This window comes from Neoarius graeffei, chromosome 6 (assembly GCF_027579695.1).
Source record: "Neoarius graeffei isolate fNeoGra1 chromosome 6, fNeoGra1.pri, whole genome shotgun sequence".
Classification (NCBI taxonomy): domain Eukaryota; kingdom Metazoa; phylum Chordata; class Actinopteri; order Siluriformes; family Ariidae; genus Neoarius; species Neoarius graeffei.
This window is the reverse complement of record NC_083574.1, coordinates 49,011,939-49,028,377: the sequence shown is the minus strand read 5'-3', so window position 1 is coordinate 49,028,377 and position 16,439 is coordinate 49,011,939. Positions and strand designations below refer to the sequence as shown.

Below are 16,439 nucleotides of genomic sequence, written 5' to 3'. Positions count from 1 at the left end.
TAAAACTTATTCTGAGATCAACAGCGCTGTAAATACAATGCTTGATCATGTATTAAGAAATATTTTACTGAGTTTGATTATCAGAAATTCTCATATAAACAAGCCTATATTGTAAATCTGGAAAATGAAGCTTGATGAGGCAATTTGATCTGACATCTTGGAAGCAGAAGATGGCAAATCGGAAAATGTAATGAGCGCTGGCTAGGAAAACAGACAAAGTGCTAACAGCCCTGCTCAACATGTTCACTAAATCATTAACTTCTTAGAAGCACACGTAGACATCTTACTTAAGTAGTGCTGATATGCTGATATATGTCAGGTTGTATGTAAAGGATCATGAACAAAAAGAATCAGTTAATCATGAACCAAGCATGGTCAGCTCGCCATTAATGAACGTTTGTTACACCTCTATGAGACGTAGCAGAAAGCTGACAAGGCGAGAGTGACAAAATATGCTTAAGATCAAACCAAAAAAAAAAAAAATTAAGTTAAAGAATTTGTGAGATATAATGGATTTTAAAATGTGCCGTTATCAAACTGGACGTTGCTTTCACCTCTTTCGGAGAATCAAGACAGCTAAAGCTTTGCATGCAATCAGTTATGGTCCACCATATTTGCATTACTTTAGAAGAAACCCAAAGAGTTTTGTTAACAGTCTCACCACTTACATAACCATGAATATTAACTGACATAATACTAGCATGTGTCAAATATTTCCATCAGATTACATAGTCACTCTTAAAGGGGAACTGAAGGCAAATTTATCATCAAAATTCTATTTCGCATTTTATTAAATATCGGAGTGCATTTCTGATCGCTATTTTGTCGCTGCTATAGCAAGTTGAGTGTTTGAAATATGCTCTGTAATATATATCAGTCCATATGCCAAAGCAATGGCCGTAAACAAGATTCGTTGAGACCTGTGCAAGACATCGTAGGACGGAAGTAAAACGTACAGAGGAAATCAAACCCTGTGTCTGAAATCGCTCACTCGTTCACTACTCCCTATATAGGGAATTACTATAAAAAGGGCTATATAGTGAGCTCATTGGTAAAATGAAAAAAAAAACACTTTCGGACACTACTCCGTCACGCTGGTATTTACATCATTACTGTCACGCAATTAAAACATGCCATATCAGTCGGCTGGTGGGTTTTCAAAATAATAAATACATTTATGTTATTTACCAGCTGGGAGGTCCGTATGGTGAAATACCGTGACCGAGGTCTTGAAAGTACTGAGCGAGGCCCTCTGGGTCGAGGTCAGTATTCAAGGCCGAGGTGACGGTGTTAGGGTTTTGCTGGGATTCGAACCTGGTTCGTTGGTGTGATAATCCAGCAAACCCCCACTAGGCCACCAGGGGGATGACTCAAATGCAGAGGCGTGAGGCGGAAGTAGAAAAAGAATCAAAAGGTTTATTTAAACTATATACACTATATACAGGGCAAAACAAAAGACAAAAAAAAACCAAAGAGTATAATCCAAAAGAAAAGCAAAGTGCAAAAATACAAAAGCTAAGAAGATCAAAAAACACAGTACAAAGGAAACTGGAGATAAACATAACAGCACAAAGACTCCGTGACAAGAGGACTGAACTCAGGGGTATAAATAGACAAACTAATTAAGGACACAGGTGAAGATAATTAGGCAATTAACACAAACACAAAAACACAGGAACAGTGGCGGCCTCTAGAGGCCAAAATAAACATGACATGAAAAGGAAATAACAGCGGCCTCTAGAGGCCAAAACAGTCCTAGTCCTAACAGGACCCCCCCCTCTAGGAGCGTCTCCTGACGTTCCCAGGGCGATCCGGATGGGCCGAATGGAAGTCCCGACATAGTTCTTTATCAAGGACATCCCGAGCAGGAACCCAGCAGCGCTCCTCAGGACCATAGCCCTCCCAGTCCACCAGATATTGCAACCCGCCGCGGACCCGGCGGGAGTCAAGCAGGCGATTCACAGTGAACACAGTCTGCCCCTGGAAGATGCGGGGGGGTGGGGGGTTCCTAGGGGCAGGGGCATACGTAGACGTCAGTACGGGCCGTAACAGGGAAACATGGAAAGTGGGGTTGATCCTCAGAGTCCGGGGCAACTGGAGCCGGTAGGAGACAGGGTTCACCCTGCGCACCACCTTGAAGGGGCCAATGTAGCGAGGAGCAAGCTTGCGGTTCTCCACCCGCAGTGGAAGGTCCTTAGTGGACAGCCAAACACGCTGCCCAGGGCGGAAAGCGTGTGCAGGTCTTCTATGGCGGTTGGCCTGAGTCTGGTTGGTTCTGGAGGTCTGTATGAGGGTCTTCCTGACCTTGCTCCAGGTCTTGCGACACCGTCTCACATATTGGTTGACCGAGGGCACCCCCGCGTCCTCCTCCTGGTCCGGGAACAGAGGTGGCTGGAACCCGAATTGGCACTGGAATGGCGACAGCTTGGTGGCCGATGACTGCAGGGTGTTGTGGGCGTACTCCGCCCATGGCAGCCAGGTGCTCCACGATGTCGGGTTATCCATAGCCAGGCCTCGCAGGGTGGTTTCCAGGTCCTGGTTGAGCCTCTCCGTCTGACCATTGGACTGTGGGTGAAACCCAGAGGAGAGGCTGGCAGTGGCTCCGATGACCTTGCAGAACCCGTGCCACACTCGGGAGGAGAACTGGGGCCCTCGGTCTGAGACGATGTCCTGTGGAAGACCAAAGACTCGGAAGACATGATTAAACAAAAGTTTCGCAGTTTCAAGAGCAGAGGGGAGTTTGCACAGTGGTATGAAGCGGCAGGCCTTGGAGAATCTGTCAACTAAGACCAAAATGACCGTGTTACCTTGTGACTCAGGGAGACCCGTGATAAAGTCGACTGCCACGTGGGACCAGGGACGCCGGGGAATGGTCAGAGGATGCAGGAGACCCTGGGGACGCTGTCGTGGGTTCTTGGTTCTGGTGCAAACCTCACAGGACAGGACAAATGACCTTACTTCCTTCTCCATGTTAGGCCACCAGAAGCGTCTTTTCAGGAAGTCCAGGGTCCTCCGAGCTCCCGGGTGGGCGGTGAGAGGGGAAGAGTGACCCCACTGGAGAACCTTGGCCCGGGCTTGATGTGGGACGTACAAGAGGCCTGGTGGCCCCGTCCCAGGACCGGGGTCCTGGCGTTGGGCTCGTCGGACAGCCTCCTCAATACCCCAGCGGACAGGGGCCACAATCCGGGACACAGGGATAATAGGCCCGACTTCATTCTCCCTGTTAGTGGCAGAGAACAGTCTGGACAGTGCGTCAGGTTTGGTGTTCTTGGAGCCGGGGCGGTATGAGAGGGTGAAGTCAAACCGACTGAAAAACAGGGCCCACCTAGCCTGTCGAGGGTTCAGTCTCTTGGCTTGCTGGAGGTACTCCAGGTTCTTGTGGTCAGTCCAAACCAGGAATGGATGTTGTGCTCCCTCCAGCCAGTGCCTCCACTCCTCAAGGGCCAGTTTGACCGCTAGCAGTTCTCGATCCCCCACATCGTACCGGGACTCAGCAGGACTCAGGCGGTGGGAGAAGTAAGCGCAGGGGTGCAGCTTTCCTTCCGAACGTTGAGAGAGCACCGCGCCGACACCACTGTCCGAGGCATCCACCTCCACGATGAATGGTTGGGAGGTGTCCGGGAGAACCAGAATGGGTGCCGTGCAGAAGCGGTCCTTGAGGTCTTTGAACGCCTTTTCTGCCTGAGGAGACCAGCCATAAGATCCACCTGTCCCTTTGGTGAGGTCAGACATGGGTGCTGCCACAGAACTGAAGTTCCTGATGAACTTGCGGTAGAAGTTAGCGAATCCTAAGAACCGCTGAACCTCCTTAACGGACTTGGGAGTAGGCCAATCCCGGACGGCCAGGGTCTTGGCAGGGTCCATTTGGAGTTGGCCTGTCCGTACAATAAATCCCAGAAAGGAGACCTCGGGAACATGAAATTCGCATTTCTGGGCCTTGGCGAACAGATTGTTCTGTAGCAGCCTCTGGAGAACCTGGCGGACATGGTGGCGGTGCTCCTGCACGGTCTTGGAAAAGATAAGGATGTCGTCGAGGTAGACAAAAACGTATAGGTTAATCATGTCCCTTAAGACGTCGTTGATTAGGGCCTGAAAAACAGCTGGTGCGTTGGTGAGTCCGAAGGGCATCACCTGGTATTCGTAGTGCCCAGACGGGGTGTTAAAGGCAGTCTTCCACTCGTCTCCCTGTCGGATACGGATGAGGTGGTATGCGTTCCGTAGGTCCAACTTGGTGAAGACGGTGGCGCCTTGGAGCAGGTCGAAAGCTGTGGACATCAGCGGAAGGGGATATCGGTTGCGCACAGTGATCTTATTCAGGCCCCTGTAATCAATACATGGTCGGAGCCCCCCATCCTTCTTGCCGACAAAGAAGAAGCCGGCTCCAGCAGGTGAAGTGGAGGGTCGAATAAACCCAGAGACCAGGGCATCTTTGAGGTATTCCTCCATGGCCTTGCGTTCTGGCTGAGAGAGTGAAAACAGTCTGCCACGAGGAGGGGTAGTCCCAGGGAGCAAGTCGATGGCACAGTCGTAGGCCCGGTGCGGAGGAAGAACGGCGGCCCTGCTCTTGCTGAATACCTCCTTGAGATCCCAGTACTCTGTGGGAACTTGAGATAACTCGGTGAGATCAGGGGGCTCGGCAGGAGACACAGGAGAGCTAGAGAGCAGACAAGAGGCATGGCATGCAGGGCCCCATTCCACAACCTGGCTTGTTACCCAGTCTATGCGAGGGTTGTGGCGAGTAAGCCAAGGAAGGCCTAGAATAACTGGGAACTCAGGTGAAGGAATCAGGTGCAGGGATATTTCTTCCTTGTGACCTTGAGACTGGAGGAAAACTGGAGAAGTAACTTGGGTGACTCTTCCATCACCTAACGCTTGGCCATCGAGGGCAGACACAGACAGTGGGACTTCAAGAGGTGCAGTCGGAATATTGATGCTTTGGGCGAAGTGAATATCCATAAAGTTCCCAGCCGCCCCTGAGTCTATCAAAGCTTGACAAGAGTGGACAGACTCACCCCAGGAGATGGAGACCGGGATGTAGATTCCTTGGCCAGGGAGTCCGGGAGAGAGGGTAGGCCCCGTCACAACCCTCCCTCGGCTGGACGGGGCGGTCCTTTTCCCAAGAGTTCGGGACATGATGCTCGGAAGTGACCAGGCTTGCCACAGTAGATGCAGCACTTGTCCCTCCTTCTGCGCTCCCTCTCAGATGCGGAGAGGCGAGTACGACCCACTTGCATGGGTTCTGGACAGTCACTGAAGGAGGTAGACGGTCTCCAGGTAGAGGTAGGGAGGCTGGGGGGGCTCAAGGCTTGGTGGCGTTCTCTCATCCTGTTGTCCAGACGAATAGCATGTGAGATGAGGGTTTCGAGGTCACTTGGGCATCCAATAGAGGCCAGACCGTCCTTGATGGGGTCAGACAGACCATGGTGGAAGGCTGACACCAGGGCAGTCTCGTTCCATCCACTTACTGCTGCGAGTGTTCGGAACGAGATGGCGTAATCTGCGACGCTTCCTCCTTGCCGGATGGACATGAGCTTTCGGGCTGCGTCGGTACTGATGTCTGCCTGATCGAAGACCCGAAGCATCTCTTCAGAAAACAGCTGGAAATCAAAGCACTCAGGTCCCTGTCTTTGCCAGATAGCAGTAGCCCAGGCTCGCGCCTTACCAGCTAATAAGGTGATCACAAAGGCAATCTTGCGGCGATCCGTAGTGTAGGTGGTAGGCTGAAGCTCAAAGGTGAGTTGACACTGGGTAAGGAACTCTCGGCACTCACTGTGCTTGCCGTCATACCTCTGTGGTGCAGGAAGGCTGGGTTCGCGAGGTGAAGAAGGCAGCATTGCAGGAGGCACTGGAGCAGGAGTGGGAGCTGGATCAGGAGCAGGAACTGGATCAGGAGCAGGAGATGCAGGCAGAGATGTCAGCTGTGCCAGGGTTTTCCCAATTTGCTGAAGCAGTTCCTCGTGGCGAGCGAGAGCCTCACGTTGGCTGGTGAGCGTACATCCATGAGCGTCCATGGTCGCTCCGAAGCGTGTCAAAGCTGCCATAATTCCCTGAAGGTTGGCCGGGTAGACAGTTGAAGCAGCCTCTGCTGAGTCGGTCATGACGGAGTCTTTCTGTTAGGGTTTTGCTGGGATTCGAACCTGGTTCGTTGGTGTGATAATCCAGCAAACCCCCACTAGGCCACCAGGGGGATGACTCAAATGCAGAGGCGTGAGGCGGAAGTAGAAAAAGAATCAAAAGGTTTATTTAAACTATATACACTATATACAGGGCAAAACAAAAGACAAAAAAAAACCAAAGAGTATAATCCAAAAGAAAAGCAAAGTGCAAAAATACAAAAGCTAAGAAGATCAAAAAACACAGTACAAAGGAAACTGGAGATAAACATAACAGCACAAAGACTCCGTGACAAGAGGACTGAACTCAGGGGTATAAATAGACAAACTAATTAAGGACACAGGTGAAGATAATTAGGCAATTAACACAAACACAAAAACACAGGAACAGTGGCGGCCTCTAGAGGCCAAAATAAACATGACATGAAAAGGAAATAACAGCGGCCTCTAGAGGCCAAAACAGTCCTAGTCCTAACAGACGGTATTTCACCATACGGACCGACCTTAAGCTGGTAAATAATATTTATTTTTTTCTTTACCAAATTCTAACAGAAAACGAGAGCGCCCGAAAGGGAAAACCGAGCCGAGCCGCCGTTTTGAATCCTCATTCATGGCTGTAATGCAAATGGCTTCCTCTTCGGTATACAAGTGCACTTCTATGGCAGGAAAAAAAACTACATTTTGCCACCTATGTAGTCCCTTATTTATACAAAATTGAGTCATTCAGGATTCAGCCATGTTTTGCTTGGCGTTAGCAACAGTTAGAGGTGTTTATCTTTCTCCTGAAATGTTTTCTTTTATTTCTTCTTCCTCAGGGTAGTAAAACTCGCTTTCGCTGTGAACACTGTCGTTATCGCTATCCATGCTGTAAAATTAATGCTATTCTCCTGAGAAATGCGAAAATAAATGTTGACAAAAAAATGCTACTATGTTTGTTGTTGTTGTGAACGAGCAAGTCGCCAGAGGTCCGTAACCGGGGTCCGTATCATAGGATACGGACCCGCTCGCGAACCAATCAGAGTGCAGGATTTGATGGAACCCGGACTGCGAAAAAAATAAAACGCATTTATTTTTTTCACGGCCCTGTTTCCATCAAATCCTGCACTCTGATTGGCTGGCGAGCAGGTCTGTATCCTACAGTACAGACCCCAGTTACGGACCCAAGTTACGGACCTCTGGCGACTCGCTCGTTCACAACAACAAACATAGTAGCATTTTTTGTCAACATTTATCTTTTTTTTTTACAAGATTTATTTATAAAATTATCAAAAATCTTATAAATTTTTGCCAGCATTTCTCAGGAGAATAGCATTAATTTTACAAAAAGCTGTAACTGTTGCTAACGCCGAGCAAAAACATGGCTGAATCCTGAATGACTCCTATTTGTATAAATAGGGGACTACATAGGCAGCAAAATGTAGTTTTCCCCTGCCATGGAAGTGCACTTGTATACCGAGGAGGAAGCCATTTGCATTACAGCCGTGAATGAGGATTCAAAATGGCGGCTCTTCTCGGCTCGGTTTTCCCTTTCGGACGCTCTCGTTTTCTGTTAGAATTTGGTCAAGGAAAAAAATAAATATATTATTTACCAGCTTAAGGTCGGTCTGTATGGTGAAATACTGTGACCTCGGCCTTGAATACTGACTTCGGCCCAGAGGGCCTCGCTCAGTACTTTCAAGACCTCGGTCACGGTATTTCACGATATGGACCGACCTTAAACTGGTAAATAACATGTATGTATTTTTGTGATAAATACATATTATACTGGGCGTATTTCACACCATCAATGCAAAGTACCTGCATCTTTCAATTGTTTTAAATCAAGGCTGAATACTTTCTTCATTCTTGCCTTTTATTAAATCAAATGAGACTTTTAATTTGATTTCTTTCAGCGTGACCGCAATGCATGATGGGATATTTTGCTCTGGTTAGTGACCATCGTTGTACACTACTTTTCATGATGCATTGTGGGATACTTTGAGTGCACTATATAGGGTGTAAATAATCCTCACTAAGGTTTTGGACAGCACTACAAAATGGCATCCTCACTATATGGTAGTGCCCTATATAGTGAGTAGGGAGCGATTTCGGACACAGGGAAAGTGGCCAACATCTGCCAATGTTGTCAAAAGACACGTGCACCCTCTTTCGAATGCTGATGTAATCAAGCTGGAAGTTTTGTTTGTTTTAATAGCAATCAGGAAAGATTGAAAAAAGTAGGCAGTAAACGTCATTTAAACTCGTTTTTGTGCAAACATTTCATTTGGAAAACAGTTTTCAAAATGGCAGCACCGACACCTGGCTGACACTTCATGTTTCGAAGTCTTGCACAAGTTGTGAATATCGCGTGAATAAGTGACGCCTGCTGTGGACCAAACGAACTAAATTCAACACAGCTAAAAACCGAATAGGCCAATAAGTATGATATATTTAATTGCAATTGGTTGCCAATACGAGTCACGATATAAGGTTACTAAAACCGAAAACATCATTGAATAACACATTAATTAAGAAATAAAGCAAGTTTAAAAATGACTTCAGTTCTCCTTTAAGAATTTTTTTTAATGCAAGTCCTTTCCTGTTCCTCTGTCAAAGGATTTATGACTCAGTGAGTTCTTAGGAAACTCCAACATCAATCCAGTATCAGCAGAAGTACATGTTGAGACTAGCTGTCAATGTTCGTATCCAACATTTGCTGTGCCAGACTAATATAACAAAAACATTCTTGCAGGGGCGGTTCTTCCTCCTGGTACATTTTCCTACCTGGCAGTTCTCATAATTCAGGCCTTTCCTCTGCTCTCGGTCATTCAGAGAGCATTGGGTATCATTCTACAGCATCCAGCTACCAAATCCTGCCACTTACCACTTAGCGTAGGCATCTAAGCGGACGTCATGACCAACCAATTACACCCCAGCCTCCCCACAAAGTGAAACAATTTACATACCAAGATTTTCAATCCAGATCATTTCATTCGGAATTAACTGTTTACCATGTTGAAAATCTCAACACTTGAAAATCTCTGTTTACATGCACATTACATATAATCCAAATACTATATATGCACATCCACTGAGTGTCAACATTCTGTTTAGTCCTGTCAGGTAGCTAATGTTAGTTTAGCATGTTAGCCAAGCTTTAAAACTGACAGTCTTGGCAAAATATCCACCCAACATTTGTGCTGAACAGAACATAAGCAATCTATCAATACCAGTTTGCTGCCCTTCTCAGTCCAATCCATTTTGAAATCTTTAGTATTTCACAGGACCAGTTTTTAGCCCTTAATTTGGTGTTATGGGGCGGCACGGTGGTGTAGTGGTTAGCGCTGTCGCCTCACAGCAAGAAGGTCCGGGTTCGAGCCCCGTGGCCGGTGAGGGCCTTTCTGTGTGGAGTTTGCATGTTCTCCCCGTGTCCGCGTGGGTTTCCTCCGGGTGCTCCGGTTTCCCCCACAGTCCAAAGACATGCAGGTTAGGTTAACTGGTGACTCTAAATTGACCGTAGGTGTGAATGTGAGTGTGAATGGTTGTCTGTGTCTATGTGTCAGCCCTGTGATGACCTGGTGACTTGTCCAGGGTGTACCCTGCCTTTCACCCGTAGTCAGCTGGGATAGGCTCCAGCTTGCCTGCGACCCTGTAGAAGGATAAAGCAGCTAGAGATAATGAGATGAGATGAATTTGGTGTTATGACTCAAAATGCAAATGTATGTAAAGATTCTCTCCATGACAATCATATGATTAATAAATGCATTTAACAGATAAGTAAACTGATCATCCAGTTCATTTAAAATGGACAGGAACTGAAATCAAATTACTCTATTCTGATTCAGAGGAATGCATGATTTTTTTTAATTTATTTTTTAATTCTCATTGCCTCACAGTCAGACTAAAATCAGGACCTATAATGAACACTTCTAACACCACTTGGGTCATGATAACCTCTGCCATGTGACTGTACAGAAACTAAAACTAATAATCCAAATAACACTGCAATTTATAGTCCAACAAGACATACCGTATATGTTATTTACCAGCTGGGAGGTCTGTATCATGAAATGCCGTGACCGAGGTCTTGAAAGTACTGAGCGAGGCCCTCTGGGCCGAGGTCAGTATTCAAGGCCGAGGTCACAGAATGTCACCATACGGACCGACCTTAAGCTGGTAAATAATATATTTATTTTTTTCTTTACCAAATTCTAACAGAAAACGAGAGCGTCCGAAAGGGAAAACCGAGCCGATCCGCCATTTTGAATCCTCATTCACGGCTGTAATGCAAATGGCTTCCTCCTCGGTATACAAGTGCACTTCCATGGCAGGGAAAAAAAAACTACATTTTGCCGCCTATGTAGTCCCCTATTTATACAAAATTGAGTCATTCAGGATTCAGCCATGTTTTTGCTCGGCGTTAGCAAGTTAGAGGTTTTTAGCTTTCTCCTGAAATGTTTTCTTTTATTTCTTCTTCCTCAGGCTAGTAAAACTCGCTTTCGCTGTGAACACTGTCGTTATCACTATCCTTGCTGTAAAATTAATGCTATTCTCCTGAGAAATGCTGGCAAAAATTTATAAGATTTTTGATAATATTGTAAATAAATCTTATTAAAAAAAGGTAAATGTTGACAAAAAAATGCTACTATGTTGTTTGTTGTTGTGAACGAGCGAGTCGCCAGAGGTCCGTAACCGGGGTCTGTAACTGGGGTCCGTATCGCAGGATATGGACCCACTTGCCAGCCAATCAGAGCGCAGGATTTGATGGAAACCGCACGGCAAAAAAATAAATACAATTATTTTCATATCTTTATTTTTCACTGTACAGTCTGTCCCAAAATTCTCCATACACAGGGAAATGAACACTTTTTAGCAAAATGTAAATTTATTTATAATACAAACATGCAGAAATGCCTCTCCCACTCATCATCAGCTCGTCTCAACACATCTGGTGTTATGCATGTAATTGCATTTTGAATGTGGGTAACTCTGTGCCAAATCACCAGAAGGCTCCCGACTTACCATCTCAGATTTGCTTCATAATTTTTTTTATTTTGATGCCCTTGTAACTAATAATTACTGTGCATAGTTTTCTTCACAGCACCAACTTCATATTTGGTACATATATCAATTAGACTTTGCTCTTCTTCTTCTTCTGATCTAATTTGTTTTCTGGTAGACCTTGTCAGATTTTTGTTATAAGCATTCAAAATACAGACACGGCAAGCTTTTTTTCCCATTTTTAGAGGCCTACAGTATATATGAGACAAGTATAATTTTTGTCACAGATATAACATGTTTACCTGATAGTACTATAACATGTCTCATATATTAAAAAGAATCAGACATCTGGTGTCATTAAATCTGGAGATATAGAGAGCCAAAAGTGCTACCATGGATAAATGCACATTCCAGGAAGCCATATTTGGCACGCCATAAATCTGCAAATATGTCACATACAAAGCTCTCCTTCTGTGTACAGAGCCTTATTATATCAAAGAATCATGTGTGCAAATTTGAACCATTTCGTGTGAACAGTTCAAAAGTTATTAGCCATCAAACTATGGATGTTCGATTGTAACACTTGATTATGCTAAATATGGGGCCACGCCCCCTTTTTGAAGGCTTAATATCTCCAAAACTAGTGGAGATATTGGCCTAAAATTTTGCACAGTAATTATTAGTTACAAGGGCATCAAAATAAAAAATTATGAAGCAAATCTGAGATGGTAAGTCAGGAGCCTTCTGGTGATTTGGCACAGAATTACCCATTTGTTCCTTTCTTTAACACCTCATACCATGCGCCAGAAACAACACCACGGCATTTATTATGGTGCGACTCTGCTGGGTGCCTGGCGGACTGCAGTGCACCAGCGCTTTCACTTTACATCATTACTATAAAATTACGACTGAATATCAACCTTGACATCAAACAGTTGTCTGGTTACATCCCTCACGTATACGCGCACTGGAGCTTAGAGTGCGCAGCCGCAGATTGCAAAGTGCGCATGCCATTAGGGCTAATTAGCCTGCACCTGTTCCTGATTAGAGTGCAATCACAGCGCATACATATGAAGACTCTGACCAAAACACTGACTTTGCGAAAGCCTTGCATTTTGTATCGCTTTTCTGGTTTTGACCCTGTTTGTGTTTTTGGACTGTGAATATTGTATTACCTCCGATATCCTGTCTGTGCCTCACTCGACCAACACTTGCTTTTTGACTCTGCCTTTGTCTGCGTTTTGGATCTCTTTGCTAGTGTCCTTTCAATAAAACTCTTCCTGCACTTACATCCATCTATCGCCCTTACGTGACAGAAACCATCAACTGTCCAACATGCTAGTGGACTAATAAAACTGTTTTCACTAGTTTTATATGAAACTGTCGTGAATATTTTCTGTAAAATGTGTTAATAAATAATCCAGGCAGCACAGTGGTGCAGTGGTTAGCACTGTCGGCTCACAGCAAGAAGATTCCGGGTTTGAACCTCACGGCCAACAGGGGCCTTTCTGTATGGAGTTTGCATGTTCTCCCCATGTCCGTGTGGGTTTCCGCCAGGTGCTCCGGTTTCCCCCACAGTTCAAAGACATGCAGATTAGGTAAAATACCCAGCCATTGGGGTTTGCAAAAGCTAGTGTATACTTCGTGCCAGTCCCAAGCCCGGATAGATCGGGGAGGGTTGTGTCAGGAAGGGCATCCGGTGTAAAACCTATGCCAAATCAAATATGTGGAACAGATTCACTGTCGTGACCCCTAACGGGAGCAGCCAAAAGAAGAAGTGTTAGTAAATAATCCCATGTTATTTTTTGGGGGCTTTTTTTCACCTTTATTGGATAGGACAGTGTAGAGACAGGAAATGAGCGGGAGAGAGAGACAGGGAGGGATCGGGAAATGACCTCGGGTCGGAATCGAACCCGGGTTCCCGGATTTATGGTATGGCGCCTTATCCACCTGAGCCACGACGCCCCCACCCATGTTATTTTTTAAAAGCAAATTAAAAAATAAGCACTGGATAAAACCAATGAGGTTATGTAAATTTCGTTGTCTGGTGGGCAAGTGTTTATGAACTACGTTGCCTTGCACTTATAATGAGGTTCCCTGTGGTGGTACACGTTCATCGTTTGTACGGACGTCGTACAGTCAAGCCATCAAAAATCAGGTCGATACATTTCTAAGTATGGGACTCCGCTCCAGGAACTCTACTCATATGATCAACACATTACTGTCTGACTGTATAGTATACAGCTGTAGAAGAGCAGTAATTTATAACTCCACAATCTGGTGTCGCACAGAAGACGGGTTCTGTTTGGAGTCTACTTCCTCAAATCAGCTCAAGAGTTTTTCTTGCCACTGTTGTTGCTGGCTTCTTCATTATACACATAAATATTCATCCAGATTTCATGACAAGGTCTACTTTTTAAAGCTCCTATACAAACAGAGTTAATTCCTTTCTGCCACAGCGCATGGTTTGGTACCAGCCCATGAATTAGGGTCAGATGGGAGACATGGCCTTAAAGCTGAAAGCAGACTTGTATATTAGAATGGACTTGGGGGATGACATGGTCCCAATTTCTTTCTTTTGTATTATATTTACAGTTAGGTTTTTATACTGTTTTATTCTGCAAGTTTGAGACAGTTTCTGTGCAAAGTCTTCTGAGGCGAGCGTGAGATGATTTAACACTTAGCATGCAGTTTGCACTCTGTGAAAGTGGTAGCTGCAAGTTTTCTTTATTTGTTGTTCTGGTGCAGAAAACAAACAAACTTCTAACACTAAATATGTCTTAGGTGATCAGATATGTTTGAGGTAAAGGAACAAAATGTGCCCATATATTTTAATACAGCCTTTTGGGATTCCACAGAAAACCCTGAATACAGACAGCCAATACCATAGCCACAGTATTTATTGAAGTTAATTCAGCAAACCTGTTGCTATCAACAAGTACTTGAGACACTACAATCCATGCAAATGGTGCATATATTCATGCTGCAACCTGCAACACACCTTATCTTTGCATATGAGTCACCATAGAGAAGAAGGCACAACCTTCAGACAGGATTCAAACATTTTGGTCATTACTTCTTTACTGAAGAAGAAAAAGCAGCTTTTATTAAATCACATACACATACACACAAATGTGTGTGTGAATGATTGAGAGGAGAAAACCTCTATAATAATCCAGTAGAAGGCAATGGGAAACCACTACTGTAATGTTCCCCAGAGACTTTGATGGCTGAAGCCGTCAGAGCAGCCATGTCACTGTAGTGATATGCCAAAATGGGCGTGCACGCGTGTACACACACACATTTAATATAGCATGTGTGTATATATGTGTGTATTTATTTATCTCATCTCATCATCTCTAGCCGCTTTATCCTGTTCTACAGGGTCGCAGGCAAGCTGGAGCCTATCCCAGCTGACTACGGGCGAAAGGCGGGGTACACCCTGGACAAGTCGCCAGGTCATCACAGGGCTGACACATAGACACAGACAACCATTCACACTCACATTCACACCTACGGTCAATTTAGAGTCACCAGTTAACCTAACCTGCATGTCTTTGGATTGTAGGGGAAACCGGAGCACCCGGAGGAAACCCATGCGGACACGGGGAGAACATGTAAACTCCGCATAGAAAGGCCCTCGCCAGTCACGGGGCTCGAACCCGGACCTCCTTGCTGTGAGGCAACAGCGCTAACCACTACACCACCGTGCCGCCCTTCTTGATGTACATATCATCTCTAGCCGCTTTATCCTGTTCTACAGGGTCGCAGGCAAGCTGGAGCCTATCCCAGCTGACTACGGGCGAAAGGCGGGGTACACCCTGGACAAGTCGCCAGGTCATCACAGGGCTGACACATAGACACAGACAACCATTCACACTCACATTCACACCTACGCTCAATTTAGAGTCACCAGTTAACCTAACCTGCATGTCTTTGGACTGTGGGGGAAACTGGAGCACCCGGAGGAAACCCACGCGGACACGGGGAGAACATGCAAACTCCGCACTCGCCGGTCACGGGGCTCGAACCCGGACCTTCTTGCTGTGAGGCGACAGCGCTAGCCAATCAGAGCGCAGGATTTGATGTGTGTGTGTGTGTGAGAGAGATATGGCCTCAGTGGAGCAGAGAGGGTTAGGGGCCTTGATGAAGAGCCCAACAGTGAGAACTCAGTAGTGCTGCGGCTTGAACCCCCAACCTTCTGGAAATAAACAAACAAATCAAACTCTAATTCACAGTGTTGTTGTTTTGCTTCGTGTAACCCGGTAGTCAGTCCTGTGAGCCTGCAGTGGGTTTGGTTCAGTGTGGGTTCAGTGTGGGATTGGTCCACATGTAAAGTTTGCACTGAGTCGGTTCGAGCCCTTGTTCCGTGTGTTCCGCGGGCGACTGAAGGCTGTGAGTTTATTTGAAGGCCGTTCAATAAACAAATATGCAGCTTTGCATTCCTGTTGTGTGATTTGCGTGTTGAGTAGCTGTAGTGCTCTCTCTCTCTCTCTCTCTCTCTCTGCCGCACACTCACTTCCGGATCACACCGAGAGGAGAGGCAGCAGCAGCACGAACCGAAAATCACTCACTCACTCTCCAAACGCGCAGAGCAGGAAAAGGGCTGAGAACTTACCCCAAAGTGCTGATAAAGCCATTGACAGTGCCTTCTGCGTACAGAGACACGATATCCCCGATATGGAGGAAACTCGACCTGTGCTCTGACATGTTTCTGCTCTGAATTGCAGTGAATCCGCCACAGGAGGCCGACGGGACTGTTCACTGAGCCTCTGGACCACTCCTCCTTCTCCTCCTGTCTCACTCTCACTCCTCCTCCTGTCTCACTCCACTCCACTCACTCCTCCTGTCTGTCTCTCTCTCTCTCACTCCTCTCCAGATCACAGCCCGGCTCGACAAACCTCCACTTCTGCTCCCTGACAGGAAAACATGCCTCTGCTGACCATCGGCAAGTCCTGATTTTAAAAAAAAAAAAGCAATAAAATAAAATAAAACCGTGCTGTGCAATAACCGATCGACCGCTGGTGACTTCTTCTGACGTTACACTTGAGGTTTGAAACTCCTTCCTGTGAGACAGACAAGGCGTTTTTTCTCTGCAGTCTGGGGGAGGAGACGCACTTTTCAGGGTTGAACACAACACAGCCTCTGATGCTCTCTAGCTGCGGGGTAGAGGTTCAAAAACTTATTTTTAATAGAAGCCAGTTTCCACCACCATAATAATGAGATGATTTTCTCGTAATAATGACTTAGTATTCTCATAATTATGATCTCATAACTGACTTGGTATCTCAGCTAATGAAATATTACATATTTTAAATACTAACTAACTGTATTCTAATTATTTTT

At 45.8% G+C, this 16,439-nt stretch overlaps 1 protein-coding gene across 1 annotated transcript in view; it reads right to left on the bottom strand.

The window, feature by feature from the left end:
- Nucleotides 1-16,154, bottom strand: part of itpr2 (inositol 1,4,5-trisphosphate receptor, type 2) — a 245,517-nt gene extending 229,363 nt beyond the window's left edge. Inside the window, exon 1 of the mRNA XM_060923767.1 lies at nt 15,712-16,154. Within this exon, the coding sequence (XP_060779750.1) occupies nt 15,712-15,803 (92 nt within the window). The 5' untranslated portion in view covers nt 15,804-16,154. The remainder of the gene's footprint in view (nt 1-15,711) is intronic.
- Between the last annotated feature and the right edge of the window lie 285 nt (nt 16,155-16,439).